This window comes from Callionymus lyra, chromosome 6 (genome assembly GCF_982586985.1).
Source record: "Callionymus lyra chromosome 6, fCalLyr1.hap1.1, whole genome shotgun sequence".
Lineage (NCBI taxonomy): Eukaryota > Metazoa > Chordata > Actinopteri > Syngnathiformes > Callionymidae > Callionymus > Callionymus lyra.
The window spans coordinates 27,324,146-27,342,637 of record NC_141823.1 but is presented as its reverse complement, the minus strand read 5'-3'; the positions used below and the strand labels follow the sequence as shown (position 1 = coordinate 27,342,637).

The 18,492-nt window shown below is 43.2% G+C and overlaps 2 protein-coding genes across 2 annotated transcripts; one reads left to right on the top strand and one right to left on the bottom strand.

The window, feature by feature from the left end:
* Positions 1-7,500: 7,500 nt before the first annotated feature.
* LOC148077803 (sulfotransferase 2B1-like) lies at positions 7,501-18,149 on the bottom strand. Its single transcript, XM_087794565.1, has 6 exons — positions 18,011-18,149; positions 9,048-9,259; positions 8,832-8,958; positions 8,673-8,767; positions 7,820-8,000; positions 7,501-7,638 (listed from the first exon to the last, which is right to left on the bottom strand). Exons 1-6 carry the CDS (start codon positions 18,147-18,149, stop codon positions 7,529-7,531), a joined length of 864 nt encoding a protein of 287 aa, XP_087650691.1. The 3' UTR covers positions 7,501-7,528.
* Positions 15,921-16,736, top strand: LOC148077804 (uncharacterized). Its single transcript, XM_087793102.1, has one exon. The coding sequence runs from the start codon at positions 15,921-15,923 to the stop codon at positions 16,734-16,736; it is 816 nt and encodes a 271-aa protein (XP_087649228.1).
* Positions 18,150-18,492: the final 343 nt, after the last annotated feature.

The following is an 18,492-nucleotide window of genomic DNA, read 5'->3' as shown; positions in this document are numbered from 1 at the left end:
AGTCTGGGATGTGTGTAAAGTTAATTTCTTCCAGCAAGTTGAAGAAATAGCTCCATACTTTCTCAAACTTGTCTGAAAAGTTTTTGAGAGTATCTGATTTTTTCCAGTTTCAAAAAGTATAAAACATCTCTCACCCAATGAAGAACATAATGGGCCAACTTCCTTTTCTTTTCTTTTTTTTAGAACTATTCTTCTTAATTCAATTTCATTCGAAGTGTTGTATGAATATTAAGTTGACTTGACTTCACAATTAAAGTAAGACTTTATTGGAGTAAAGAAAAAACGATCTCTGAACATCAACAATAAGTAATACACAGTGTGACAGTGGTGAGGAAAAACTTACTTTTAGAGGCTGAACTCAAGCAGAACCAGACTCAATTTTAACGGCCTCCTGCTGTGACTGGCTGGTGGTAGAAAAGATGATTAGAGAAAAGAGTAGAGTGTAGAGAGGGTTAAAAAGACAAATCTGGAGCCGTTGACTTGGTTGTGGAGTTACACGGGAGAAGGGGAAGAAAAGTGTGGGTTTAAACTGCACAGGTGATAAATGTAATGCAGGAAAAAAAGATAAAGAGAGAAAGAGCTTGTTGTCTAAAACTCCTCCCCCAACAGTGGAAGCCAATAGCAACAAAATAAAAGTGCTGGAGTCAGTCCTAAATATAGGCTTCATCGAAAAGTAAAGTCTTAAGTAAGGGTGTCTGCCCTCAGGACTGAAGCCGGTAGTTGATTCCATAGCAGAGGGGCTTAAAACCTGAAGGCCCTGGCTCCATATCTTCAACGCACACATGGGAAATGATGGAGAGCGTGATTGGGAAGAACGGTTTGCCTCATCCTAACCCAAATGGCCGTTTGTTGTTGGACTTCTGTGCTTGTCATGGCTTGTCCATCACAAACCATGTTCGAACATAGGGAGGCTCATAAGTGTACTCGGTACCAGAGCTCCCTAAGCCCTAATTTTGTAATCGTATCATCTGACTTGAGGCGATATGTTCTTCACCATCTGGTTGTTAGTTGGCTCCGATGGCAGGGAAAGCCTCTGGACCGACCAGATAAACCCAAACGTGTAGTTCAGCTGTCAGAGGAGTCGGTACCTGACGAGTGGCAGGATTGTGGTCCCCCTATTTAAACAGAGGCATCACACTCCTCAGCCTTCCTGGTAAGGTCTACTCTAAGGTCCTTGAAAGGAGGGTCCAATCGATGGTTGAAGAGGAACAATGCGGGTTCCATCCTGGCCCTGGAACTATGGAACAACTCTTTACTCTCCCGACGGTACTCGATGGTGCCAGGGAGTATGACTTGCCATTCTACCTGTGCTTTGTGGACTTGGAGAAGGCGTACGACCGAGTCCCCAGGGCAAAGTTGTGGGAGGTACTTCAGAGTACGGAGTGAGAGGCTCTCTACTGAGGGCCCTCCAATCACTGTAGTCCCATAGCAGGAGTTGTGTGCGGATCCTTAGATGCAGAATGGAATTCCCGGTGAGAGTTGGTCTCCGACAGGGATGGGCTTTGTCTCCAATCCTGTTTCTGGTTTTCATGGACAGGATTTCGAGGCGCAGCTCTGGCAGGGAAGGTTTGCGGTTTGGTGGCCTGAAGATCCGATAGCTGCTTTTTGTTGATGATTTGCTTCTCATGGCTTCATCACACTGCGACCTCCAGCTCTCGCTGGATCGGTTTGCATCTGAATGTGAAGCGGCTGGGATGAGGATCAGCACCTCTAAATCTGAGGCCGTGAGAAAGACTGATTGTTCTCTCCGGGCTGGGATTGAGCCCTTGCCTCAAGTGGGGAAGTTAAAGTTTCTTGGGGTCTTGTTCTCGTGTGAGGGTGTTCGGGAATTGGAGATTGGTCGGCGAATTGGTGCAGCAGGGGCGGTTTTGCATTAGCTCTACCGCACTGTTGTGCCTAAGAGAGAGCTGAGCCAAAAGGCAAAGCTCTCTCTTTTGTTTGCCACTCCCTGTTGAAGCTGCTGCCCCCAGGACGGATAAGCAGATGACAATGGATGGATACAGGTGCATATTTAGCCAGGAGGATGAGGATGACACGTCTTCGGTGCTGATACCGGCGTAAATGTCTCACGAATATTTAGACACGATAGACAGTACTATCTGTTGAAAATTTGCACACTGGGCAAGTATGTGCTCTCTTAATGTGTACTATAAACCAGTGCACTCAAAGAAGAGCGCAATTTGGGACTCAGCCTTGGTTCTAACTTCACCCTGGCCATTAAATTAAGCCACAACAGTGTCCCAAATCTTCAAGCACTTCTGCACTTACACTTAATATTTGAGTGCAGAACTCCCGAATGAGCTGTGTGCAAAAATGTAGTGTGCAGTGAGCACTGAATTGGTGCACTAAGAAAATCGAGCATGGATCGATGGACACTTTCCACCCTTAACGGCCGCCGTCTTAGTGACGTAAAGGACGCTAAACAGAAGCTACGTCAATGACGTGTCTTCGGAGCAAATACCGACGTAAATGTTTCGAGAAAACACTAATTTTATCACAAAACAACAGTTACAATTGGCGATGTGTCGGCGATAGTGTTCTAACGACATTGTACTGTAAAGCAGTGCACTTATAGAAGCGCACAATTTGAGGGACTGCCAGGGAGAGAGGTAGCGCTTTAACTCCAAGCAAATGTAAGTGTTATTGTCACTAACACTACTGAACTGACACGAGGTGCCTCACCTGCCTTTCAGAGATGCCCTCAAAACACATGAGGTTACCGAAGGATCTATTCAGTAAAATCAACCTAATAGGCCCAGATCTTTTTTTTTTTTTTTACAAATTTTATTTTCATTTCAGACAAAAAAGACAGTACAGAGTAACAAACAAACAAAAAAAAATATATATATATATATAGTAAATTATATTATATATGTAAAGACAGAAAAAATAAAACCAACAGGACAATAAGAAACATCAAAACAAGAAAAAACAAGTGCCAGACCACAAAAGAAAAAAAAATAAATTAACATTTTCAATGCTGCAGAAAAAAAAAATATTTACAAGGAGGTCAGAGAGTTCACAAAACTCCCTCTAGAGAAACAGCAATAATAGGTGGCATATGCTTCATTGTCATTTCCTGATAGCGTCCAGAAACGGTCCCCAGATCTTGACAAATTTCAAGTGTAAATTAGACATTGTGTATCTAATTTGTTCCAGATACAGGAGAGAAACCATATCATTGAGCCATTTTTTGAAGGAAGGTGGAGATGGTGATTTCCATTCACTCAGGATCACTCTCTTTGCAACAACCAGAGAGAAAGCTAGAGCTTGTTGCTGAGTGCTGGATAGATTAGAGGTTGATTCAGAACGAAGGGACCGCCTTGTAAAATAGAGACACAAGTATTGAAATTAAATGGTTTGAGGTGGAGGATTTCCTCATTGTATGATGAAAAGTATGTTCTTTTAAATAACTATTTTTTGGCAAAACACACGGAGCTCAAAAAAGTACGTCTTACTCCATCACTGCACAAGAGCGCCCCCCCATAGGCCCAGATCTTTAAACTGTACTTGTTTGCATCTGTGGTTCACTAATTCCGACAGTAATTGCGCCAGTTTTTTTTCACCCACCTACGACAACCAAACCTTGCAATTGACTAGTGTATATCAGGATCTAATTTATGCTTGTATAGGGCCAGATCATTTTATTTTACTGAATAACTCCTAGAGCATTTTAAAAACTAAAATGGTTTAAATCCCACGCAAACTTGTATTGTATCTTTAGTGATGAGAGTAAAGACAAAGTGTTAAGTGATCAACCCTAGAAGTAAAACTGGTTGTTTAATCTCCAAATATTGAAGAAAGATTGTTCAATATTTTAGTTATTCATGCTTGGACACCACAGATTAATTCAACCTTCAAGTCAAACAGTGAAGAGAAGAATAAACATTATCTTGGAACTTTTTTGAAAACTCCTGGAACAATTCCCAAACAACTGTGTACTGCACATCTTTCATTTTCTCTGTTAGTTGGTGCACACTGATCGCAGCCTTTTGGGGATTTATGTTGGACAAGAACATTGGAACTTTGATCGCAGGGTATTCTGACTCTGGCTGATCACGGATGTTTGAGTTGTGTGTTTTTCTGACGAACTGTTCATTTATCCCTCCGTTATAGAGAGCCTTTTGTTAATTAATTGAGAATTAGATAGTAAGTAAAGATATTTTGGTTTCCTTCAAAATCAGCTTTGTGGGTGTTTTGTTTTCATTATATAAATGCTGCCACTCTGGAGCTGTCACTCAGTCCGCACCAGCACTCCGCCATGTAAATGCGTTTGTGACTTCCTCTCTAAGTAATTTTAGACGGTCTGTTACAACCAACAATCCCTTCAACAGAGAAAGCGGAAACTTGATGATAAGTGATTATGTAACAACTCAGAATCCAATCAATCAATTTACAAAGTAAATCTTTTCATCATCTGGTCACCTTTTCTGAAGAATTTAGATTTTTCTTGTCCATCTTGGTCAAAGACATTTTTTTATGCTTTATGTTGTGAAACAAACATCGATCACACACTTCTATCTTCTCAAGTCACATCAGCATCCAGAGATTTTTCCAAAAACTTATACATCCTAACCAGGATGATTAGTGGCACATAGAAAGAAGCATCTGACTTTCCAGTAGAAGATAAACAAGGAAACAGATCCACACCAAGAAGCCAGGTTGGCTGAGCACTTCAGTGAGTTCCTTAGCAGACCATCACCAACAGTACCAACAAACTTCCAAGACACAGAAGTATACCCGTCTCAGAACATCAACACTGAACAACCAACCAAGAGGGAAATTATAATGGCTATTAAATCACTGAAGAACAAAAACGCTCCTGGATCAGATAGCCTTAGTGAAGAACTCTTCAAAGCAGATCAAGATCTAGCAGGTGCCACTCTCAACCTTGGTATGTTAATAAATACTTGAGGACTGGCCTGAAGGAATCATCACACTCGCAAAGCGTGGTTCCTTACAAAACTGTAATAATGGGTGAGGGATGACACTCTTTACAATACCAAGCACACTCCTATAAAAGATAGTTGTCAATCTTATAACGGAGGGTGTTGACAAGCAACTTTGGAGAGCTGGTTTCAGAAAGGGAGATTGTTGCATCAACCAGATTTTCACTCTACCTAACATCATTGAGCAGTGCACAGAGTGGCAAAGCAAACTGTATGTGACCTTTGTCAATTTTGAAAGAGCGTTTGATTTCATTCACTTTGAAAGTCTCTGGAATAAACTGCTTCTATATATCTAAAAAAAATATTCTTGTCATCAAAAGTTTTTACAATAACTTCACATGCAGTGTTGGAAATAACTTACCAAAAATTATATTTTAAATCAGGTGTTAGACAAGGTAGTGTGATGTTCAATCTTCAACATTGTGATTTACTAATCTACTAAGTGTGTATATATATATATATATATATATATATATATATATATATATATATATATATATATATATATATATATATATATACACTACCGTTCAAAAGTTTGGGGTCACCTAGAAAATGTTGTGTTTTCTATGAAAAGTCACACTTATTTACCACCATGAGTTGTAAAATGAATAGAAAATATAGTCAAGACATTGACAAGGTTAGAAATAATGATTTTTATTTGAAATAATATTCAATAGTCAAGCTGCTCCCACAACAGCTCAATGGGGTTTATCTATAATGTGTGTACTGTTCTCACCAAATAAACCATCACATACCGGTAGTTACTATTTGTAAACAAAACCCCTGAGTTATTTATTTCGTAATCTCAGGTTCTACGCTTGGTGCGAAGCCCTCTAACAGCTTTCTATTGCTTTATCCTCGAGGCCCTGCCTTGTCTCTGAGAAGGCTTAATGAACTCGCTAGCCCAGCTCGGTGCAGCCTGAAGCAGGACGTTGTGAATTGCTTTCAACTCTAGCCAGTTGATATGTCTCTACACCAGTCTCTTCCAGACCCCGCTGGCATAGGTCTAACCCAGAGATGCGTCTGTGGACACCTGAGTGTAATGAATGATCCAACTTAACGGAACTCGCCCTCAAGCTTGCAGTACAAAAGGGTCGTAGTGCACCCATCTCAATTTCTCTTTGACTGACTGGAAGCTGTGGTCACGTCACTCCTCAGCATCCGATGCTTCCGGGGTCAAAAGTAGGCCAGTCAGCAGGCTGCTGATCCCTTTTTTTTTTGGCTCAGATTTTAGGACAGGCAACATGGAAGTGTCCAAGCTCATGACTTCCTGTCCTCATTTATGTGTTAGCATTGGTGGAGTTGCAGTCTTGCTTAGTGGACACCGGGTCCATGGTGTCCACAGGCTTTTCCTTGATTTTCTGGAATTCCTGTGTTGTTCTCAGTATTATCTTGATCTTTAAAGTATATACTTTTTTGAGTATTGTTTTGATTGTTAAAGCGCTTTGTGACCCTGGTCTGGAAAAGCGCTATATAAATAAATATTACTTACTTACTTAGTATAACAGAATCTCTTTGAGTCTCAGACAAGAAAGGACAGGCAGCGGGGGTGATGTAGTAAGAGGGCTTCCCAGGAAACACTTTCTGTGAAATGGGCCTAGCCATTCCCCAGCAAAAGGAGAAAGCACAGGATCAGGATACCGTTCACCTCGTTCTGTGCAAAAATACAGTACCTCAAGCAGCCAAACTAGTATTGGGGTTGTCGTTAAAGCCCCTGACTGCCAGAAACTTGGCTGAGGGAGACCAATGAATGACCCACATGCTCCTGACCACTATCCACACCAACCCCGAAAGTGTGAGTGTGTGTCACCACAACACCTCCAACAGGGGTCGGGAGGAGTCACAGCTGCCCACTACAGGTGGACCAGCGCATCCCCGCCCAGCAGTACCTGTCTGAGCCCCAGAGGCCTGAGAGCCAACAATATTTAAAGTTATTCATTCTGTTGAAGAGGTCTGCCACAAAGTGACCGAGAACCGTGTCCACTCCACAGCCAGCTCTTCTTAGCCCCACTCAGAAGGGCCAGGGTCTAACTTCGCCCTGGCGATTTACTTAAGACACCGCAATGAAACTGTTAACAGGACTAGGACGTTGGATTGGGACAGCCAGGGAGAGAGGTTGGGCAGGAAATGAGTACACTGCCTTAAACTCCAGAAAATGAAAGTGTTAAAACATCAATACTGTCAGTAAAACTAATGACTCTACTGACCTGACCCGAGGTGCCTTAAAATGGTCTACATCAAAGTGTCATGTATGCTGAATAGAGACAGAAGATTCAATTTGATGTGAAACTCTTGAACATCTGAAAATGGTTTAAATCCCACATAAACTTATATTGCATATTTAGTGAGTGGAAAGACAAAATGTTAAGTGAGGTAGAACCGGTTGTTGAATCTCCAAATAATGAAGAAAGATTGTTCATTATTATCCTTTATACAAAAATGAATGAGGTTTTAATGCTTGGATGACATACATATTAGGTCAACCTATAAGTCATACAGTGAAGAGAAGAATAAAACATTATCTTGGAACTCCTGGAATGATACAATCATAACATCTGGTTAGTGAACAACTGGTTTTATTCCGACACAAAGTTGTACTGCACATCTTTCATTTTGTCTCTGTAAACCTGATCAAAGTGTTCAGATTCTTCTGCTGTCAGGAGATTCTTCCAGTCACCAACAACTCCTGAAACACACATCAACAGTACGAATAAGTCACAGAAAGTATTTCTATTGTAGAAAGAAGAAACTTGATGGTAGGTAATGAAGTCACCTTGAGTTAAGAATCCATCAATCCGTTTAAAAAAGATTTCTTAATAATTATGTCGTAAGTTAACTAAGGTACTATATATATTCATTAGCATCACCTTTTCTGAGGAATTCAGACTTTTCCTGGTCCATCAATTGCGGGTCGACAAGAGAGTAGTTCGACATCTTGTTTTGCTTCATGTTGTGGAACAAACATCGATCTGCTATCTTCTTAATCACATCAGCATCCAGAGATCTTTCTAAAAACTGAGCCATCCTGGTCACTGAATCCTTCAGGTCCTGAAAAAAAGTAACACAAACATCAGGACTCTCATTGTCATGTGAGAGGAGTTTCTGCTGCCCCTCCATTTGATATGATTGTCACATTCAATGTTATCATGTATTGCTTTGATTATATATTAAAAGGGAACTAATGTGTTGATTTAAGTGTCTCTTACATTGATCTTGTACCTCTATTGTATCAGTATGTGTCTGTTTGAACAAAACTCTGTTTTCATTGAAATATTTACATTAGAAAATTGACATATCACACCCACTCTGCTGTGATCGGTCAAGAATCAAGGATTGTAACCGCGTGTCATCATCTCAAGTCTCAACCTCCAAGGGATTGTTGTATAAACAAAGCGTGAAGACCATTATTACATCATAATGCACTCGTAACCTCTCATTCGCAGAGATTTCAGACAGGAGAGAACTCTTTAAAGTAAAAACTCCAAAACATGGTCATGATGAGGGACTTACTGCATCTTGGAAAGGAAGATTCAACATTTGAAACATGTGTGTGTCAGGAGATTTACACATATTTCGCTCATTAAGGTTAAAGTAATATCTTAAAATACGTAACACAGAAAGATAGAAAATTCATAATGAAACCACAAAAAACATTTAACAAAAAATTATAAATCTAATTTGACAGATCCATCCTTCATGTGCAAACGTGTGAGATCTCACCATTTTCATTTCTTCATACGACATGTACATCACTCGCTCCTTATCATCGTATTGGAGCCAGCCCTTCACATGATCGAACCAGGAGCCAAACATTACTGAAGAGCAAAGACATTTAGAAAACATAGATAGGAAATATACAGAGATACTTAAATGAATTACTTTGACCATCGAGAAACTTTTGTAGGAATTCACTCTTGGGCCCTGGATCCACCAGGTAAGATGCCATCCCACAATAATGAAAGGAGGATGTGAACACATCTTTGGAATTTCTCATGACGTAGATGACCTGAGGAATATCAAAGAAACAACATGAACTGCTTCTGTTCAATCTTGATCTTGACTGTTTTTCTCACTCTGCTCTGATGTCACATTTACCTTTGGTCGGACTTGAAAGAAGGATTTGGTCATCATGTAGTTGTGGAAATGCGTTGCCATGATCCGAGGAGACGGCCTTTCCTCCAAGTTTAGTAGATTGGAACCTTTCAACTCTATCCAGGGGACACGTTCCCAGTTTGGAAGAGACTCAACCGATGCTGGATCTCCTCCACTCATGATGAGAGGAACAATCTCCTGCATCCATGTTGTCCCTGAACAAGAGACATTTAAGATCTGAACTATTTTAATGGCTATTAATGCTTTCATGCAAAGAATTTCAATATGATGAATAACAACCAGATACAGATATGTAATATCCTCTGTTACCTTGTTCAAGTTATTTTTACTTATTTTATCAACGCAAACCCACGTGACATCTCCTGACTGTTGAGCTGATATAATAATAATAATAATAATAATAATAATAATCTCTATTTATATAGCGCCTTTCTAGAATAAGCGCCAGCTCTGAGAATGTTTAAAATCAATTGTGATGTAACAGCGTCCTCTGTTGGAATTAAGTTTCCCAACATTTTTTTCGGAAGCGTTACAATACACATTACGAGGAGATAACGACAACATAAACTAATCAAACACGAAAATATGACATTTAAAGAAGATCCAATCGATGTTTACGGTTAGAAATACAAATAATTCAGTACATATTTATGTAGCATTTGTGTTTTATTTAACGTTGAAAGTAACGTTTTAAAGCCATGCTCACACCACACTCTGTTTATTTATTAATGAAAATGAACTTTAGTTCTTTTGCGTAAATCCAGCCAATCACGGAAGGCACCACGCAACCAATGAGAAGCAACAAAAGGCGGGTCTTCCATTACGTCAGCATTATTCACGAATGACCAGTACAGGATCCCTGCAGCCTACAGTATCCAGGATACACTACGGTTACGTCATAAGAACAAAACAACTAGAAAGCGGTCTGAGAGACGCTTCACCATAAAGTGTCAGAGCAACAATGATTTAAAACATGTAATGCAGTAAACACGTGACGAACATCGGATGTATCTATAATTAACTAGTATTTTGCACATATCGCTATTACTAAAGGAATCATAAATACAAGTTTGGTGGGACAGAGAAAAATAGATTTCGAGATGTGAGATTAACATTAACGAGCCATTTGTTTGAAGCTAATCGATTAATTAATGAGATTTGATTGTATTTAGCGATCACTAAAGTAGTACTTCGATGAAGTACCGCATATTAAGGCCTGTTAAAGCTCACATTTCCTCGTCGAAGTAGTAAACTCACATGACTAGTACTGCCAGATTCATCATTTCTGCCAAAAAAACGCGATCTTAGTCGACGAAATCTGTCGTGCACGCAAACTCTGCTTTTTACGACTATGCCTTATGCCGGAAGAGCCTCAAAAATCACACTTAAATAAATCTACTTTTTGTCAAGAAATTGACCTAATGAAAATGGATAAACTTTCAAGATTTTCTTTCACAATAAATGCCCTTAATGTTGCTCCTAAGCTTTGGAATGATCTTCCTCTCTCTTTGCGCTTGATGGAGTCTACTGACTACTTCAAGAAACATCTTAAGAAGTTTCTATTAGTTCAGGCTTTTCATTGATTTTCTAGAAGTCCTGTTGTATTATCAGTTTTATCTTGACCTTTAAAGTATATACTTTATTGAATATTGTTTTGATTGTTTAAGCGCTTTGTGAACCTGGTGTTACCAACCTGCGTTACTCATTATGTAGGCAGATGTTGCGTAGTTGGGGGAGTGTCTAGGTGTGTGTGCATGCTCTGTGTTGTGTTGGTGAGGAGGCGAGCAGTAAAGCCGCATATGCACGTTTGTCCGGAGAAATACTATTGGAAATAAAAACCATTGAAGCCAGAAAGTTGTTGTTCCTCTGAAGACTCTCCGTGACAATCTTCAGCTTAACTATACGGACATAAAGTTACCACCGACGAACGAGCCAGCTAAGTTGATAACTTAGTTTCGGAAACCAGCGGGTCTTAACCACGGTAAAGACGCCAGAAGGCTGGAAAGGTAACACTGGGGGCTCGTCCGGGATAATTTTGTACATGAAGACCGGAGTTTCACCGAGAGAAAGGAGGAAATACCAACTTTTAAGCGGATATAGTGACAAGATGGTGGCCCGCGGTGACGACGCGAATCAAATCACTGCAGCGACATATTTCAAAATGAGGACACCAGTAAGCAATAACCCTTTTCTGTCGGATATAAAACATGTTGAAGTTGAAGACGACGGGGATTATATGAATGACGGACATTTTCCTCTATCAAGCTAACTTTGATAGAAGGCTAACAAGTGATGAGCCGACATGTTACACTCCAGCCACACCGCATCAGGGAGCCATGTCGCTCAGTCCTCCAACTTTTGCATACACCAACCCTTTCTTAACGGAATATTCTGCAGCAAGGAGTGTGTTTCCGAGCCCTGCCCAGCCAGAAGATGATGGTTACAATTACATTTCTTCCCTGAATTCCATTGAAAATGACTTTGAATGGACTGTGATTACTGACAACTACCTACCTACAGTCACATCCATTCCCACAACGTGCCATCGTTCCCCAGCTGGATATCCAACCCGGCCAACAACAGTTCATCCTTATTACCGGAACATGCCTCATTCAACACCCATGGGCGATGGGCAACTGTACAGTGCAGACCAGCAAGAGTCGAAACGGGTCCACTCCAAACCATGTCGCCGTTACACACGGAGGGTAGTTAACCGGGACACCAGAGACAGCAGCGATGATGAGCAACGTGGAACGAGAGAGAGAATTCCCACGCTGCGACCAGGACAGTTTGACGGTTCGGGTTCATGGAAAGACTTCCTTTATCAGTTTGAAAGCTGTGCTAACCACTGGACTGAGAAGACCATGGCCGTCCAACTGCGATACAGTCTGACTGGTGCAGCTGGTGCAAATGTCCATAAGAACCCCGGATCTGCCAATTGCAGCTTTAAGCACATGGTGGAGGAGGTGGAGGCCGCCTATGGACCATGCTCGGAACATGCAGCAGCCATTGGCATTGAATTGAGGCAAAGAGTCCGTAAGCCAGGTGAACATCTACACGCACTCTGGGACGACATATACTTGAAGGTCTCCATTGTTTATGCTGACCGGACTGATTCAGAGCAAGACTGTATCCGTGTTGAGATCTTCACCAACGCCTTGGCGGATGCTGAGGTAGTGCAGAGGCTTTTAGAAGACCGACCCCGCATCCTGGCGAGAGCTTATGAAATAGTACACAAGTATGAAGCCACCAGGAGAGCTGCCAGGGCCGTCACACAAATGATGTGTCAAGGGGGCCGTGGCTCTGTGGCACCAGGGACCAGAACTGCAATGCTGCGGGAACCGGCGTGCATGGTGATGAATGAGGAGCCTGAGAGGGCACCAAGGATGCTCGCTGAAACACTGCAGAGGGCACCAAAAACTTCCATACCATGGCAGGCTAACAGAAGCAGGTACAAAAAGACAAGCAGGGGAGAAGTGGTATGTCACAACTGCTCTGGAGTGGAACACATTCAGAAGAACTTCCCCTCCCCTCGCCAACAACCATGGCGTCCCACTAATGATGGCCTCAGCTCCGCACTTGATCCAACCACAGTCATCTTTGTGACAAAGAGTGAAGATGGCGAGATGTGTGTGGGAATATGGATACATGGACAAGAACTGCAGGCACTGTTGGACTCTGGAGCACGTAGAAGCGTGTTGCCTCTACATCATTTTAACTCCATTCCCTTAGACTTTAGACCCTCACTCCAGCCATCTGTGGCACAAATTTTACAAGGTATCGGACCAGCTGGGCTACCCGTCCTGGGGGAAGTTATCATCCCTGTGCAGACAGGAAGCACAGTTACCCAGGTGAACTTTATCGTGGTCGATACGGTTCAAAGTACTGAAGTCATCCTGGGTCACCCTTTCTTGCAGCAAGCACAGGCTCTCCTCGACTATGGCCGCCAAGAGATAACCCTCTTCGGTGAGACAGTTCCCCGCTATGGGTTTAGTCAACAAACCATGTCTCATCTTGTCAGGGTGGCACGTACGACTGTGTTGGAACCAGGACTTGAGTACGTTGTCCCCGGCGCTTCCCGTTTGGGCCATGCTATTGGTAGAGACATGATGTTAAGTCCCACCCAGGGTTTCATTGAGAAGCACCATGTTCTGGTGGCCCGGGTCGTTGTGAAGCCACAGCAGTCCACCAGCGTCCCCATTCGCGTTTTCAATGCTAGTGCCACACCTGTAACTTTGAAGAGAGGGGCCGTTGCGGGGGTCTTCCAGTCTGCACAAGTGTTGAGCGCCGGGGAGTCTCTCTTTCCAGAGGCTCAAACAGATTTTGCTCTCAGCAACCCTGATAATGTCCTTGTACCGAGTCACCTGCAAGCCCTATATGTTGAGAGTTGCCCTAACCTGTCCCAAAGTGATCCCCAAAATCTGGCGGCCTTGCTGAAGTCTCACAGTGATGTGTTCTCTTCCAGCCCCACTGATCTCGGCCGTACTAGCATTGTCCAGCATGACATTCTGACAATTCCTGGACCACCTGTAAAACAACCACCATGCAGAATGGCCAGGGACAAACAAATTTCATCAGACCAGCAGTTACAACAAAGCCTGGATGCTGGCGTGGTCCGGCCCAGTAACAGCAGCTGGGCTGCACCGGTTGTGATGGTCAGAAAGAAAGACCAAACTCATCGGCTCTGTGTGGATTACAGACCCCTGAATGAACGAACTATTAAGGATGCCTACCCTTTGCCCCGCATCCAAGACACTCTAGACACACTATCTTCTGCAAAGTTCTTTAGTACTCTAGATCTGACGTCAGGGTACTGGCAAGTAGAAATGACCCCAAGGGCCCGCAAAGCTGCTGCATTCTGTACACGGAAGGGACTCTTCGAGTGGAATGTGATGCCATTTGGACTGTGCAATGCGCCCGCCACGTTTCAGAGACTTATGGACCGTGTCTTAGTTGGACTACAATGGGAGACCTGCCTTGTCTACCTCGATGACATAATTGTTCTGGGACGGGACAGCGCTCGGTTAGGCCAGGTGTTTGCTAGGTTGCGGGAAGCAAACTTAAAGCTTAAACCTTCCAAATGTTGTTTTTTTCGGGAGCAAGTTCTCTACTTAGGTCACGTGGTCTCTGCTAAGGGAGTAGCTACTGACGCCCAGAAGATAGAACAAGTGAAGGACTGGCCTGTACCCAGGAATGTCCATGAAGTCCGGCAGTTTGTTGGTCTGGCCTCCTACTATCGGCGTTTTGTGGCAGACTTAGCAACAATAGCCCAGCCGCTCCACGAACTCACCAAAAAGTATGCTCACTACAGATGGACAGAAGAATGTGAAGAGGCATTTGAGGAACTCAAGCAGCGATTGACCTTGGCTCCTATTCTGGGCTATCCGCTCGATGAAGGTGAACTGTTTGTTGACACTGATGCCAGTGACTGGGGGATAGGAGCTGTCTTGTCCCAAGTGCAGGGTGGTGAGGAGAGAGTCTTGGCATATGGAAGCAGAAGGTTGACGACTACAGAGCAGAATTACTGCACAACGAGACGAGAACTCTTAGCAGTGGTAGGGTTCACTTCCCATTTCAGACAGTACCTGCTGGGCCGACCCTTTACCATCCGCACCGACCACAGCAGGTCAGCTAGCTCGTTGGTTGGAAAAGCTCACTGAATACAACTTCTGTGTGGTCCACCGGCCAGGGAAAAAACACCAAAATGCAGATGCACTTTCAAGGAAACCGTGTCGGAGCTCATGTCCATGTACGATACCAGACCCTACCAGCAACACTGTCCAGTATCAGCATAAAGAGGTACAGTGCAACCTAGCTAGTGACATAGAGAAGTTGGTTGCTATTGCAGGTACCACAGAGCAACCGCCAGTGGGGGTAGTGGAGCCTGAAGGCTGGGTTGGCAGCAGGGTTGCAGAACTGGGGCCAGTGATAATGGGGGTAGGGCACAGTGGAGTCAGCAGCTGCAGGGGGGTAGACACTCACCCAACAATTCACAAAGTTAGTGAGACAGCTCAAAGTGAATTGTTCAGAGGTTGGACCTGCGAGCAGCTCAACACAGCTCAGAAGTCAGATCCAGATATAGCACCAGTGTTGGAGTGGATAGAAGAAGGAAGTGTTAGGCCACCCTGGGCTAACATAGCAGCCTGCAGCACCGCTACAAAAGCTTACTGGGCGCAATGGAAAAGGCTGTATAAGAGGGATGGAGTACTTTTGAGGAAGTTTTATTGCACCGAAGGGAAGGTTCAATATTCACAGATCTTGCTGCCCCATGCTTGCCGCAAACCAGTGATGGAGCAGATGCATGAAGGACCTGTGGATGGCCACTTTGGAGCAGAGAGAACACTAGCACGCCTTAAAACCAGATATTATTGGTACAATATGAGGGATGATGTTATGTTGTGGTGCCGCACCTGCACCAGTTGCGCTGCCAAGTCCCGGGCCAAGAAAACCCCTCATGCCGCTATGGGCACAGTAAGAGTCAGTGCACCTATGGAGAGAATTGCAGTCGACTTGATGGGGCCTTTGAATGAGACAGAGATACATAAGGTAGTGCAGGACTATTTCAGTAAGTGGGTGGAAGCTTATCCAGTCCCCAACGAGCAAGCAACAACGGTGGCAGAGAAGATTGCCTCTGAGTGGGTATGCAGATACGGAGCTCCATACTCTCTTCACAGTGACCAGGGTACCAACTTCGAATCAGCCGTCTTCCAAGGAATGTGCGAGCTGTTGGGGATCGAAAAGACACAAACTACCTCCTTCCATCCTCAGTCGGACGGTCAAGTGGAATGCTTTAATGCCACATTACAGAAGATCCTAGCCACCACAGCAGAACGATGTCACTGGGATTGGGACATAATGATTCCATATGCAGTTATGGCCTACCGTTCAACCAAGCATAGCTCCACCAATCTTACCCCAAACATGATGCTCTTTGGCCGGGAGATAACTGAACCCATCGACCTCGTCGTTGGCCTGCCACCTGACAGTGTGGACAATACTCCTGCAGAATATGTCCAACAGCTCAGGGAACGGTTCGAGGTCTCACACCAGCTAGCCCGGGAGTCATTAGGGAAAGCATCTGAGCGTGCCAAGAGACAGTATGACAAAAATATTTGTCAAGTCCAGTACCAGGTTGGCGACACAGTTTGGTACCTGATTAAAGGGACCAAAAGAGTGAAGAACAAAGTCCGGAAGTTCCTACCCTTTTACGAGGGCCCTTACTTTGTCTTAGGCCAACTGGACGACCTAATCTATCGGATCAAGAAGAGCTCCAGGTCCAAAACCAAAGTGTTTCATCACGACAAGCTCAAGCACTACTACCCTAGAACTCCACTCGACAACAGCTGGGTGTTCCAGGACATCAACATGCAGACACAAGAGAGGACGCCATCAGCTGCTATAGACGAGGATGCTTCGGACGATGACATCGGTCCCCTCGACTTGTGGGACGCCTCATCTGATGCTGAGCATTCTGCTGCAATGAGCTCAGGCGTCTCTCCACCTTTTTCATCCAGTGAGGACCAGGCTCAGGACGGCCCTGACCAGTTTCAACAGGGGGAGGCCAACGATGAACATCAGGGAGAGAGACTAGCCGGCTGCCCACTGGTGCGTGCTGCACCCCTTCCTCGGCGACCACAAAGGGTGCGCAGAGCTCCAGACATGTTTTGGTGACTGGCTGAGTCACTGAACGCGGGGTGATGATCACCTGAGATAGGTTGTAGGCGGATCGCTGCCCTACTCAGGTCGAAAGGAAAAAAAAAGCACTGTTACATTGTTTACAATCATTGTTTGCTAAAATGTGTATTAATATTGTTATCTTTAGCACAGTTTTATGATGATAAGAGTAAGGAGAATGTTTCGTTCTGATATTGTTAAAAAGAAAAAAAAGAGCTCAAAGGATGACTAAATTACCTTTTGTGTAGTAATTGAGGATTTCAGGGCATGTACACGTTTGATACGACTATTTTGATAGCCAAAGCTAAATACCTTGTGCCTTATATTGACGGGAATGTTAAAAAGTGAAATTGAGCAACTGTTTCCTATTTCCAGAGTAATGCACATATTTCTTATGGACACTTTGTTGCATTTACATGTGAATGGTATGGGTTTAGTCATTTCGTGTACACTAGATGTCGATCATTCTCATAACAGGTTTTCTCCCACTTAGAATAGCCCACTGAGGGACCCTAGGGGTTGGGATGAGTATTGTGGGAATGTTTGCAAGTGTGATGTTACATGTCCTGTCTATAATGTGTATTATGTCCTGGAGTGATATTAAGGGTTTAATTATCATCCAGAGTGGGGGTAGTGTTACCAACCTGCGTTACTCATTATGCAGGCGGATGTTGCGTAGTTGGGGGCGTGTCTAGGTGTGTGTGCGTGCTCTGTGTTGTGTTGGTGAGGAGGCGAGCAGTGAAGCCGCATATGCACGTTTGTCCGGAGAAATACTATTGGAAATAAAAACCATTGAAGCCAGAAAGTTGTTGTTCCTCTGAAGACTCTCCGTGACAATCTTCAGCTTAACTATACGGACATAAAGTTACCACCGACGAACGAGCCAGCTAAGTTGATAACTTAGTTTCGGAAACCAGCGGGTCTTAACCACGGTAAAGACGCCAGAAGGCTGAAAAGGTAACACTGGTCTGGAAAAGCTCTATACAAATAAAAAGGTCTTAATTACTTACCAAAATATATCCTATGAATCTCGATTTATGCTGTTATAAAATGTCTATTTTGAAAATAACCTTTAAAAAAAAAATAGATATTGACTCATTATGTTATTTTTCAGGAATTTACATTTAAAAGAATACTTACTTACCAGAGACAATTTCTATACAGAATAAATGCCGGAGACTGCATTACCGTAATGAGAAATTTGAACGTATGCGCACATGACAGATTCTCCGACTGTGTGCGGGTTGTGAAAAAAAGGGTTTAAAACTCACCTGACTTTGGATAGGTAACGATGAGAATGTCATCAGATCGGAAAGTAAAATCTTCACAGTACTTGAGGCTGTTTGGAGGGTACAAATGTGTGGAGATGAAGACCCCCTTGTAGACAGAGTAGAGCTCAGCTTCAGACATGTTTCCTCAGTTATCTCTCTTCCGGTCTCAACAAGATTTTACTGTCCAGGCTCGATTTTAAAGTTACAGCTAGACAAATACCACAGTTGCAAACAATCCGCAGACATAATCAGCCACTTTTCCCTCGGCATTTGGTGATAGAGCAGAGATTCTTTTAATTCCTCATTATTAAAATGTTTACTGACCATATATTTATTTGTGAACACATTACGAGTGTCATCCTTGGGTCAAGCTGTCATTTCACTTCATTAGTATTTAATGTTTGTTTTAATAATAGTTGGTAAGAAAGTAATTTATAGTTGTAAAGCTCTTTAACAGACCAGGGTCACAAAACCCTTCAACA